The sequence below is a fragment of the Bactrocera oleae genome, chromosome 4 (genome assembly GCF_042242935.1).
Source record: "Bactrocera oleae isolate idBacOlea1 chromosome 4, idBacOlea1, whole genome shotgun sequence".
Classification (NCBI taxonomy): Eukaryota; Metazoa; Arthropoda; class Insecta; order Diptera; family Tephritidae; genus Bactrocera; species Bactrocera oleae.
Window position 1 is genome coordinate 55,998,510 of NC_091538.1, and position 14,216 is coordinate 56,012,725.

General features: G+C 33.4%; 1 protein-coding gene across 9 annotated transcripts in view; it reads right to left on the reverse strand.

Moving 5' to 3' along the window:
* Nucleotides 1-14,216, reverse strand: part of LOC106620341 (semaphorin-2A) — a 152,339-nt gene that overhangs the window by 37,301 nt on the left and 100,822 nt on the right. For all 9 annotated transcript variants that reach the window (XM_070107762.1, XM_070107761.1, XM_036363447.2 and 6 more), the window contains 2 exons: nucleotides 8,272-8,359; nucleotides 7,995-8,046 (listed from right to left, as the gene is read on the reverse strand). In XM_070107762.1, coding sequence (XP_069963863.1) covers nucleotides 7,995-8,046; nucleotides 8,272-8,359 — 140 coding nt within the window. The remainder of the gene's footprint in view (nucleotides 1-7,994; nucleotides 8,047-8,271; nucleotides 8,360-14,216) is intronic.

Genomic DNA, 14,216 nt, shown 5'->3' on the forward strand with positions numbered 1-14,216 from the left:
GTCATAAATATTTATAAACAAATACACTTAAATACCACAACACAACGAATATATGCAGCCATATAAGTGAGTTTGTAAGTATGCTAATGTATAGACAGCTATTGCAGTATTTTATAGAATTATATTATTAACACTATCTGTGGTCCGGTGTGTACTTCTTGACATCCCTGGCGGCAACTCAAATTGCTATGTACTTCATTAAGTTGTCCCTTAAATTTGGCAAAAACATGAAAAATACATTTGAGCAGCTCAAAAAGTTGTTTGAATCTATTAAGCAGACACATTGTTGAAATTATCTACATACATAGATACATGTGTAGTTCAGTTTGTGGTTGTTTGCATAAAATGAAATTTGTAGCCAAACTTTACTTTAAGAGATCCACAGCATTACCTAAGGTCTCTGGTTTGTTTTGTAGTTTTGAGTGTCAATCTGCTATATGCAAGTGGAAAGTTTACCTCAAATATTTTGTCAACTAAATGTAGGAGGACTTTGGTGCGAATAGTTTTGGGCACTTTATTCTTTTACTATTTTTTGCTGACATTTTTGGTAAAAAAAAATAATTAAGTTAGTTTTGTTCTTCAATAATCATGCTTTTGGAGCTTAAATTAATGTAATATTTTCTTTATAAAAAAAACTGAACTTTGGTCTTTCCTACTTTAACTCCTCAAAGCTGCATTCTAATTTCTCCTAAATCAAAGAATCAGCATAAATTTTATCCAATATCGAGAATACCGGTATGTCTCATAAATTAGTATTATTCGACTTTCCCATACCTGAAATAGCTTGTTTTAGCACTAAGTTCCAACACAAGAAGTTCACCAACATATATTCTTGTGCTGATAAACGTATAACTAATTCAGTCACGGTGTGATAGGCGAAGAGTCCGATCTCACTACCCTAGCCAAGGATATTATTTGAGGATCTGACAAGAAGTTTTGATTATTCTTGATGAATCTCTGCTTTATTCAGAATAATGGTGAATTCATACATCACGTGAGCTCTCGAGAACTACCAGGGAAAACGGTCTTTGGCTGGGATTTAAGTATTGATACCATAACTTAAGGAAGGAGTGCTAAAGTTATATAAAATTTGATAATGCTACGATAATTATGTTAGTATTAAATGAGACTTCAGACTCGTGGAATCAGCTAAAATCGGCTATAAAATTATGTAACCATGAAGAAAACTGAGAATTATTTCCCCACGGAGAATCCCATTATATTGACCCTTACTTGTATACATAGATTCATAAAGGTGGAATAAAAAGAACTATATTATTTTGCACCGCACTCTCGAAGACCAATTGGAATAATGAAAACCGACAAGTTCAACTGTCATGCAAGCACTGTTTCGATTGCCCAGGAGCTTAATATTGCACAATAAACTAATTGGAATCATTTCAATAAGGCTGAAATTTCCATCTGTGAATGTTTGTGTTGCTGAATCGATCCAATTCTAGTGCAGATTTTTTCCCTTACAACAACGTCAATCGAAAACGGTCGTGGTGTCATGGCGTTGAAGCAGCGCAAAGGTGGCCAAATTGACGTTCAGGAAGTTTTCGCTGTGTGTCTGATGAGATTGGCAAGTCATCATCTACTATAAGCTGTCTCCCTACGGTCAAACTCTTAACTCGAACTTGTATTTTTAAGAATTGGACCACCTGAAGGAATCAATCGTTCAGTTGTGGCCAGCTTTGGCTAATATAATATATATAGAAGATCTTTATTTCAAGACCAAATAGGGTGATTTCATACTTTCAGGGTTTTTAACGAGCGAAGTAGTGGTGTTTGGGAAACCGAAAACTCACATGAGGTTCATACAGTTCAACGACGCCTAACTGCGAGACAATACTGAATCAGTATTCTATCAAAAAGAGTGAAAAATTTCGTAAAAATTATTGTTATTGTCCTCAGATATGACTATTACGGACCTTTTTTTTTTGAATTGACTTATACGGCAAATTACATAAAGGGTGTTAGACTTATGGTTTTCAATGAGACACAGACTTACTCCGTAACAACAAAAAGTCACTGCTCACTGTTTTTGTGTGCTCTATGGGCAGAGGGAATCATTGGTTCATATTACTTCAAAACTGTAGTCGGCTACAATGTTACTCGTACAGTCCATGGGGAACGCTATAGAGGCATAATTAATGACTATTTCAAGCCTGTTTGGAAGATGTTGATGTGGACGGCATTTGGTTCCAACAAGACGGCGCTACATGACATACAGTCAAAGCAACAATCAATTTATTGAAGAAAACTTTTGGTGAAGGTATTATCTCGCGTCGCCTGTGGCATGGTCTCCAAGATCGTGAGATTTAACACCGTTGAACTATTTTTTGTGGGATTATGTGAAGTCGCTTATCTACGCAGATTAGTTCGAGACGATTGACGCATTGGAAAAAGAAAGGAAGAAATGAACACTACAAAAAGTGGTCGAAAATTGAGTCTGTAACAGCCAACCTTTCTACCAATTGGATTATTGAATTAATTGGTGAATGCAGTCATCATCGACATTTACGATTATTTCATTTCAATTATTTTTTTTATTAACAATAAGTAGCAGCTTATTGTATATCGTTTCGATGCGAGGAAGAATTTGTTATATTATAATTATTTTATCTTACTTAGTGACTAGTTAAGAAGGCTTAAAACGAAGTTTTACAATTATTCCCCCAACTGCTAGTTTTTCATGCAACTACCAGCTAGTTTCAGCAAATTTCCAATTCATCAAATAAAATTATGAAACACTGAAAGCAGCAATCAATTGCATTTTACAACTGCAAATCAACAAAGTATGCCGCATGCATACACAAGCAAAAGCGCACAATTCGCCTGAATCGCACACAACTCTTGTGCGTGTAATGCCAACATAGCGCAACTGTGGGCAACTGTGCATGTGTGGTCGTGGTGTTTTGTGAATCAGCGGCAATTGAATTGGAGTAAATAAACCGTAATTATACATAATTTGCATGCAAATGTTGTAAATCGTATTAGGGCCTGCCATGGGGCATGTTGTTACTGCATGCAACAACAACCAAACGGTAGTAACGGCATGCAACGGCAGTCAACCAACTTGCCACAGTTGCAAACTTTTCAATAAAAGCAACGCTGAGCATAAATTCGAATGCGTGCCATAATAAGGAAAATTAAATCAAATATTTTCACTAACAAATCCGCATAAATGTGCATTGGTGCAGTTAGAACGTGCATGAGTGGCAAGAGTTTGTGCCACATAACGGCAGCTGCTTTATGTGTTTTTTTCTTGCATTTTGTTTGTGTATGTTATGCACCGCGCGACCCGAGGCTTTTAAGCAATTGAAGTGTGAGCGTGCTGCGGTCGCTGCACAACTGCATATTTATGACACACATTTCGGTTTGTGATAACACGCATTCCCGCGTGTGTGCGTGTATGTGTGCATGCACTTGCGTTAACATGTGTTGTTATTCTCAGTGCTGCTTTTGAGCATCTCGTATGCGTAACCTCGCTGCTCACTTTGAACTAGGCGGCACAATTGTACATTTTAATATTATATGTGTTAGGCATTTCGTAGCATACATATAGGCTGCGGCATTTTATAGCATACATGTAGGCGCAACGCACTACTTTCGCCCAAAGCAAACATTTTCAGCGCATAAAAGGGCAAGGAGTTGTGTAGGGTAGGTAGAAAAAATAAAATTCTCCCGCATGACTCAGCGCTTTCAACGAAATTGATTTATAAATCACGTAATGCACATAAGGCAAAGACAATGTAAAGTGCGCATAATGAGCAGAAGAGCGCTGCGTTGGTTTCTCCTACTGTCAGCACGACGCAATTTGTGTTTTCTTGTGTGGCGGAGCAAAGTGTGGGCAACGAGTAACACTGACACGCATTAGCTCTGCTACGGGCCGAGTGTTGATGTGTCGCGGTGACGTGGATGGCAGGTGCGTTGCGTGACTTGCAAAGTGTTCAACGCTCTGGGGATACACTTGCGCATATGTGTAGCATATACAGTTGCATATAAGCTCTACATATATATGGGTACATATATACATATACAACTACATATAAGTGCGGAAATCTGCTTAAGCTATGCTGTAAATCAAAATTATGCATTATTAAGCATTCTACATTTGCAAGCATTGAAAATTTTCGTATCTTACAGTGTATCAGTTTTATATAAATTGCAGTCAAAAAGAAAATTTTGAAAAAAATATGCATTTACAAAATATTTAATTTTAAACATATGACTTTCAATTAATAAGAATTTTTTTAGGAATTTTTGAGTGAAATTTTATTAATTTAGAAAATTTGCAGATTTAATGTTCTCTATGATTCTTCTATGATATCTACGTTAGCTCAGGTTCTGCTCGGTTAAAGTAACTTTACTGAAACTGTCAACATTTATTTTTCAAACCACATATATGACATTTATGGCAGCTCTTTTTCAGTGTTGCCACATAAGTTTATTCCACTTTAACTTTTATGATTCTGAAGTCAATTATTTCATTCATTTAAGCTAAGGTCCATGCAATTTAAAAAGAAAGATTTGTTCTCGAATTAAAAAAAAAACGCATTTTGTGAATTATTGCTTCAGAGAGTTAATGTAGTTTTGCTAATTTGGTCAAGATTAATATTTTAAAAAATAACTTTTTCCAAAAAGTTTACCAATTGGGTTCAAAATGCTTGTAATATTAAATTACTTCATAAGTACCTCTTAAAAATATTCTTTCAAAATATGTTGTTTTCTAAAGTTAACAAACTATTTCATGCCAAAATTTATAAAATATATTTTTTATACAAAAGTGTAATTTTTTGTGGCAATAAGTACTAATAATTGGGTATTTTATATAATTTCTTAGCTAAATAATTTTTTTTTGTGTTATAAGAGTATATGAAAATTAAAAATTGAGAATAATACACTTTTTGAAAACAGAACATACATAGTTTTTAAATATTATATGATATTTTTATCTCATCCACATTTTTATTTGAATCATATAATGCAAATATAATTTTAAAAAATATGTTAATTTTTATCTGCTACATAAGCACTATAGGATTATAAGGTGCGTATGAGTAACTTTTCACAACCTTTTTTAATCACAAAAGAGTTTCTATTGGAAAAATGAATTCTGAAAAGAAGTATTAATGAAATAATAATATTAAGGTTGGTTTCTGGGGATTTTCACATATCGGAAATTTAAAATTTTATGGCTACTTATTAACTGTTGACAAATCAGGCTTCTTTGGAAGTGATATAAAAACTTTCGTATATAAGTTAGTGCTCCAACCAATCCATTGCATTCTTAATTATGCAAATTTATTTAATCAAAAATATCAATATCTTTTCGAATGAAACACTTTTACAAAATTTCTCAACATGTTCGCATAAAGTTAAAAAAATGTGACGATTTCGGAACTTTGGAAATCCAAGCATAAATTTATGAAGTGTTCATTGACGGTTGACAAATTTCGCGCCTTTCGGAGGCAATATAAAAATATACGTTGACGGCAAATCCTCGAGGAAGTCATAAAAACTATAACTAAAACGAAGTTAAGAAATATAAATTAATTCTCCTGGATCTTCATAAGTTTTCTCCGGACTACTGCGCCTATTTAACCTTTAAATTTATTTTATTTAAGAAATTCGATAAATTATAATTTCAACATATTGTCTTCTAGCACCAACGTTATGTCATATTAATCCAAAATTTTACAATTATAAATCCTAAAAAACTCCCGAGCACTATGCAGAAGCAACCACAATCACACTTTCCTTGCTGATGTACCTTCAACGTAGAAATATGGTATTCAGAGCGAAACAAAGTAAATAACAGAGAACGTTGTTGTTGCGCGCATTAACAGTTTCGCACTCAGGTTGTGTGCGAGTGCGTTAAGGGGCATAATAAAGTAGGCGCAAACTAAGTATTACTACTAAGTACGCTAAAATCATGAGTCACACAGGACAACTAATGCTAGCCAAACTGTTGAGCTGAATATCTTACGAGCTGTCTATTTTTGTGCTTTTATTTGGTATTTTTGCAACACATGCAGAATAGAATTTTGATGGTTATGCTGAATTCTGCAGGGAGTTTAAAATGTGCAAAAACCATTACGCTTTATAACTTTTGTGTACTCGATGGTGGACTAAGGCTTACTTTCACAAATTTACCGTTAAGTAGATAATGCTATTATTTTGGTGAATAGGTGAAGGGTGGAGATATATATTTTTGTAGCGAAAAAATGTAGGGTAATGGTTGATCAGTTGTTGTAATGCCTTTTTCATGCCTTCTAAGCAATGAATTTCGTAACAGTTTTATGTAAGTATGTATGTATGTATGTAAGTTGAAAAGAACTGCTCTTTTTGGTGTTTAGAAAAATTCATAAGGGTTAAAATAGTTTAGAAGAAAAATGATATTTTGCCTCTTGAGGTATGCAGCAATTATTTTAACCACTTTTATTATATCCTGATATTTTTTAGATTTCTTATTTATGAAGAAAATTGTAAAGAAAATATTGAAAATTGTTTTCTGAGTGCAATTCTCAGATTTGTTTAACTCAGTAAGGTAGATAATAAGTGAAATAGTTATATATTAAATAATCTTTATAAACATTTTTGACTTTAAATTTCGAATAAGTTTCACAAAATCGCATTCTTAAGGCATGCTACAGCTATTTAGCTCACTTTAAATAAATTCTAAATAGTTTATATTTATGAATTTTTGAAGTAAGTGAAGAAAATGTTTAAGATTTCCAGCTTCTGTTTATGTAGCAAACTTTCGAACTGGAGCACAAATTACATATAAGCACTTTTTTAGACCAAAAACTTCCTCCCAAAGTGTGTTTAGCATAGTTTATACGAGTTTTCGAATATGTTACAGGAAATTATTTATTTCAATAAGTGGACTCCAAGTCTATCAACAACGTCGTAATCCACAGATAGTAAAAAAAAAATTATTTAAATTGCACCTTAAGGTATGCTACACTCCTCCGGTGAGCTACTATTTCTGATGCCTACAAAATTTATATTTTTTCTATATACTATTTATGTTCTAAAATCCTGTATATGGCTTTCTGTGCCTCAAGGTTAAACACGTTTTGAACATATGTCTTTATTTTATTTTTGAACTAGACAGCCAGAAAGCTTGAATATTGCGAATAAGTCCTAAATTAAACAACCAAAATGGCAGAAAAGTAGCGACAAAAACGCGCTAGCTACAGCAACAACACTGTCGCAAAGCATGTGTTTGGAGACAATAAGCACATACGAGCTTGTCTCTGCTGAATGCAATTGTGTTTTGCATGTGCTTCCGCACCATTTTAGATTTGTGGTTATTTGCATCGCTTGGGAGGCATTTTCATAAAAAATTTATGTAATTTCGCTTCGAGTTTATTTTTTTATTATTATTTTTTTTGATTATTATTTTTGTTTGTTTTTTACACGCAATTTTGCTATGAAATATATAGTTGTGTGATTGTGGCAAAATTTAGTCCAATGCTCATAAATCTCTAGTGTTTATGTCGGTCGCTCAACGTTAGTCTCAGCTGTGCTATGTTACCTTCTCAACTTTGTTTTTTGCTCATTTGTCTATACGCGAGTATGCTTGCCTTTGGCGACTCATATTAATAAATAAGTTATGTTTTGTGGTTGCAACAGTTGTTGCACACTTATACGCGTAGTAGCAGTCAACGGTGAGTTGAAATTTTGTTTGTCATAGATTTATTTCCATTTTTAATGGTATATTTTGTTGTTTGCAGAAGTATTAACTTTTTTGCCAACAGCTTAGTGTTTTCACAGCGCTCGTGCGCTAAGCTCACAAAGCATACGCTTAGGCGCATCAGCCTAAAACATTCATCAATTATTAATTATGACTGTAAGTATTGCGAAAAGCCACTATAATAATATTTTCACATTTTTTTTTGTATTATATATTTTATGCCATTTGCTTTATTCCATCAGCTAATAACTGGTATTTAGTAAACATTTACATATACAATAATACTTACATCGCATTGTGATGACGAAATATTTTTCAGGTTCAAACGAAACACGCGATCCCTGTGGAGACATAAAAATCAGTTAATAGCGATAAAGACCAATAAATCGCCGCCGCTGTGGTCGGTATTGAGCTTATAGGGATTGGTGGCATAAAAAGTGCCTCACAGAGGGGAGGTTTGTTAATAAATAAAAAATTTTTTTTTTTGGAAAACTGATATTAAAAACTCTTTCAGTAACACAACACGGCGATTTGGAGCTTTTATTTGTTTTCCATATGTTACTTACATGGCACCTACGTAGAGCGTGTCCTTCGCCTCATCCATATGGAAAGTTCGGTAATATAATTTGCCGCAGTTGAATTCGCGTACATGATCTGTAAAAAATTTAAATAAATGATTTTGTTAAAAATATAAGTAATAGTAATTTAGTAATGCTAATTTATGAGTTTCCAAAGCGCTGAAGCAGATGTCGTCAAAAAAATAATGCATAAAAACGTTTTCACTATGTTGTTTCATTTATTATATTATTCTACACTGAGGTGGCTTTCGAGCGATAGTTGGCATTGTGTTCAATTTATCTCATAATATTTCATTTAAAGCTAACTTTTTTTCGGTACTCGAATATCTCTTAACGAGGCATTCGATAATAGAGAACAAAGTAGAAAGAGCTCATTGGGCTGTGGGCATAAAGGAAGTCACGATGTTATATTCCAGGAACAGAGTAAATAATTTGTGAAAACATTTATAGTTCAGCCTATTGAATATTATTTCGCCATGTCCGTCTGTCTGTCCAATTGTCCCCCCGTTTATCAGAAAACGCTCTAAAATTTTTACATCCCTTTTTTCCCCTATGAAGCTGCTTATTTGTCGGAACCGATAAAGAACCACGATAGCATATAACTTTCATACAAACTGAACAGATTCAAGTTTTTGCATTGAAAAGTTTTCTATTTGACAACATATCTTCACAAGATTCGGCACCGATTATTGTCCAAGGCAACGCTACAACTTCCAAATAAATTATTCCCATCGGAAGCATAGAGCACATAACCGCCTAACTGACCGATCAAAATCATGATTAAGCTTTCTATAAAAAATCGTTTTTCCTTATTAACTTGACGGTAATTTAGATCAAACAATGTGCCAAGAAAGAATTAGCAAAACGTTTTTCGATGGTTGCAAGCCGTTGGCCGATGCTATAAAAATGCAGCTGTGGAGTGTATTATAGTTTGGGTACAGCTAACATTAAGATTTTTTTTTTGTTACTTGTATATTTGTTATTCTTCAGCTCATCAAGTTTTGGCGAATCGGACAAACACTTGTTATAAATATACAGACTAGCTTAAATAAACATAAGTTTAATAGCAATCACTAATCATGTGATATGCATACGCTTTATTGCATTCAGTTAAAGTGGATAATTTTTAATTGCTTTCACATGTAGATATCTTGACAATATAGCGGAGTTCAAATATAGCGAGCATAGAAGTGGAGAACCTTTGTGGAGAAACTGGAAATGTAGGTGGTAAGCCAGGAAGAGGGAGGAATCTCGTAACATCTAAAAGTGACAACAAAGCTTTTGCTCTCCCCTTTGAGAAGAAACCGCTGCTCAGCCTAAGAGAAGCTAAAAAAATTAGTTTAAAAAAGGTTTAGATATATGTATCTCTAAATACAACATGAAACAGACTTTAGAGATCTGGCATGAAGCGCAGCATCACTATAATCAAACCCCTACTTTCAAAAACACACATTGAAAAAGGGTTGTATTAGACGCTGGAAAACATCAACCGTGCTTGGAGCAATGTAATATTTATAGATGAGCCAACGTTTGTAATGTTCAACTTCTCGAGAGGTGTTTGACTACGAAAAGAACAAACAACTATTCATTATGGTGTTAAACATTTTAAAACTACATTTTTATGGATGCATCTCTGCTGATGGTGCATGATTGAATACTGCAAGAAGAAAATGATCCGAGGCAAGAGGAATACCATATTGTTACTTTAAATTGGCCATCATAGTCACCAGACGGCAATTCAATAGAGAATGTTTGAGCTTTAATGAAAACCAAAAAATCAAGAAATATTTAACGTCAACAAAATATTTCATTGGACTACCCCAACATACCAGGAGGTCGCTTCCTGTAAAATATGTCGAAAATTTAGTTGCTAGTTGCCATCAAAGATGTCAGGCTATGATAGATAACGCGGGCGATTGGAGCAAGTAATGAATAAGCGACAGCTATGACAAAACAATTTATTTTCTGTAATTACAACTTTTTCATAATGAACGATACCTACACTTTAGGAAACGAAAACCTTATGTTTTAAATGCACTGTAAGTATGCATTCATCAATATCTATTACAAGAGCACAAAACTAAGTACACCAAGACAAATAGCAAACAAAATAATCACTTTATACTTTGAACCGCTTGTGTATTGTTTATCTTCTGTAGTGACTTAAAAACATAAGGCATGAAAAATTTCAAAAAAAAAAATTTATAAATATATAAAGAAAATAATGTATACATTTCCTCAATTCCGTTACTCTATTATTTGGCTGGTGAGTTGTTGTTGTTCAAGTGTAAAGGAAATTAAAACCGAAAAATGCCAAATTATTTATTTGGTAGGGGTCGATGACAAAAAGAAGCATGCAAAGTAAGAAAAAGCTCAGAAAGGATAAAAAAGTAATGAAGAAATGAAGAGTCAAAAGAAAGATGAATTTTATTTTTATGTTTAGAAATTACTTTTTTTCTGTTGCTTATAAATTTTTATTCGAATTTCGCAAATACAACGTTTTGAAAAAAGTATTTTTCAAGCATAAATGCGCATTGTAGTACGTGTAATAAATACTATCCCTTAAACTAACGAGCTTAAGTTCACATATACATTAGGGTGGAGCAAAAATTTTTTTTTTTAAATCTGTAGATTATAAAAAAAGAAAATTTTTGGACGAAAAAGAAATTTTTTTTAACACTAAAACGCACTCAGCTTTAAAGTAAATTTTTGAGTTAAAATATTAATTTCATAAAAAACTTTTAATAAGTCTTTTAGAAGCTGTGGAGAGTTCTCTTTCGTTTCCAATTAAAAAATTTCCTTAAGCGTTAAAATAAATTTTGAGTAAAAAAACGTCAAATTCGGTATATTTTATACAAACGTGAAGAGTTTAAACTAAAAATTATTATTTTTTGTCCAAAAAAAATTTTAACTCGAAATTTACTTTAAAACTGAGTGCGCCGCCTCGAGATGTTAAAAAAAAAATTCTTTTTTTTAAATCTACAGATTTTACACCAGGCTAAGCTAAAAAAGAATTTTTTTCGCTCCACCCTAATATACATGTAAATAAATTTGAGAACACAGAAATTTTCCGCCGAAAAAATGTTAAAATATCGCAGATCAGCTTTCCAAAGCCGCCTGATACATACTCATGTACATATGTGAGCACAAAGTACTGCTATGAATATTTCGACAGCAAAACAAGCAAGTAAAATTAGGAAATATTGTTACATGAAAATAAACGATTCGAGTACTTTCAACAATAAATGAGTTAAGGATGCGCCAATAGCTAGCAAAGGAACAAAATAACCAGTTGAAACTGAAAAAAGTAACAAAATCTGCTCAAATTCATAGACAGGCAGGGGTCAAACAAATTCAAAAGCTGACCATTCATTGATTTGGAGCAACAAAATATTTTATTTCACTTCATTTTTGTATTCTACAATATTTTCGCCGTCCTATACACCGGCTTATGTGCATTTTGCGGCTATGCTATTGTATTTGTAGATAAATATTTGTTGTATGTGAAATGAAAAATTGATATGCTTCATTCGTTTGTAAATGAATATGGCCGTAACGGTATTGTATTTCAATACATGTGGAGAGAATGTCGGTGGAAGAATCTGCGGAGAGGAGCGATATAAAATATTGCCAAATGAAAACGAGTTGCAGGCAGCAGTGACAGAGAAATATATACACACGCACACTCAAACATAGAAACACACATATTCGCACATATACTACGTAAGCTCGGCACATAAAATATCTGCATTTTTATATTCCTTTATCATTTGTTTCTGCACAAAAAAGGTGCAGAAAAAGTATGCATTCCGACAGTTCATAAAAACTAACGGACTAACATGTCCCGCAAATTCGGACAAAATGAAATTGAAATTCTAATCAATTGACAAATAGCCAAAGGCATTAGTTTGAAAAATTGAATATCTCTGTGGCCCGTTTTTGTGGCAGGGTGGTAGCTTGGCAAATTGAAGAGTAAGAAAAATTGCAATTTTTTGGTTCGAAAAATTACTTAAGCGACTTTCTCCTTTAAGTGATTTAGGTTACTCATACGCCATGGATTTTTTTACTTTGCAATGTAGTTTTTATAAAATGAAATAAAAATGTATATGGCGCATGATAAACCAAAATAACGTATTTTTAAAATAAAAATTTATATATAAAAAAAAATTATATAAAAGTAAAAGTTCTGCGTTTTCACTTAGCCAGACCGTCGTTGAGCTCAGTTTTTCTATATTTTCTACGTATTTCTAGAAAGAAATTTGTGCAGAAATGCTATGTACGACATTTTGCTTAGATTGAAAGAGTCTTTCATGACCTAAAGGGTATCTCGGATTATTTGGCTATTTAAATATTGTAAACAAGAGAAATCTTACTTAAATTTTTCAGCCTTGTTAAACATTTTCTGGTATTAGAAATATATTTTCTGAAAAATTAATATGCTCATTATTTAATCCACTGATTTGAACTAACAGTATAAACGTTTTCGATTCACCATTTCTCTGCTTTCAATAAATATATATTCGGTTGCACCGAATCTATAATACACTTTACAAATACAAAAGATTCCTTCCAAGATCTTGATTCCAATCGTTCAGTTTGTATGGCCGTTATATGCTTTATTGAACCGATATCGACGGTTCCGACAAATGATCAGCTTCTTGGGGAATAAAACACGTGTGCATAAGTTCGATATCCCAAAAAGTGAACTGGTTTAACTCGGTTATATACAGACAGACAGACGGTCAGACAGACATGGCTAAATCGACTCAGTTTATCATGCTGATTATCTTCTCCAACGTCTGTCTCTACCCAGGCTAGCAGCTTGGGCGCTCTTCATTAAAATTTTCCCACTGAGGAGGTCCTCTTCGCGCTATCCTAAGCAATCTGGCGTCGATCCATTCTGCATTATTCTTTCTGCAGCTTAGTGTCTTAAGAAGGAATGATATTTCACTAATTGGTCTATATTCTTTTGAATAAAGTAAAGGATTCTCACCCGTCTGTGGTATAAATCTAAAGCTCGCCTCTTACCATAGGATAGCTGCAAAACTTAACTAAAGCATTACTCATATATTTTCATCAGCATTAGCATTCTTCAGCATTTTCATACTTGCTGGTACTTTCTGCACCATGGCTGGGAAAATACCATCCATACCAGGGGATTTAAAAGTTTCGTAGCTGTTCAGTGCTCAAACTATTTTGTTCTTCGTTATAATATCAGAGGGAACGTACTCTAGGCTATTTCCAACAAGTTGGAAGTTAGTAGCGTTCGTACATGCTGGAAAATGTATATTGACTAAGTCTTTCAGTGATTGCTCACTGCATACAATTCACTCTCCACCTAGGGATAGTGGGGTGCTTGGCTAGTAGTTTTCTAATCCTGGCTACATCGGTTGTATTTTCTAACTTGTCGCAGCAACTCTTTCACGACTCTCCTTTGGCTTTGCGAATCACTTTTTTATATTCCTTTAGTGCATCTTTATATTTTATGGTAAAATAAGCCTAAATTTGTCACTAACTATTTCCAATAACCAAAAAATATATATAAATCAAATTTAAGTTTTTTGCTTTCTAGAAGCTTATTTTTCAAAGAAATGCATCATTTTAAATGACAAATATAAAGTCACACAACTCAGCTACCGCATCTTGTTGGACAAATTCGCTGTAATTCATCATTTTTCCTCATCCCTCAGTTGGCACATATACTATTTAGCCACAAAACCAACAGAACTGCTTAAGTGGCAATCATTTGTTAGAATATTTCTTCAGATTGCTCTAATTAAATATCCAACTTGGCGACGACTTGGCTGAAAGCTTAAACAATATCCAAACACAGCACTCAGCGGGAAAAAAAATCACTAAAAGAGCCATTTAATTAACATAATTAATACTTGCTGCCCACCACAAATTTCCATACAATTTTGTTAAAGAGAAAC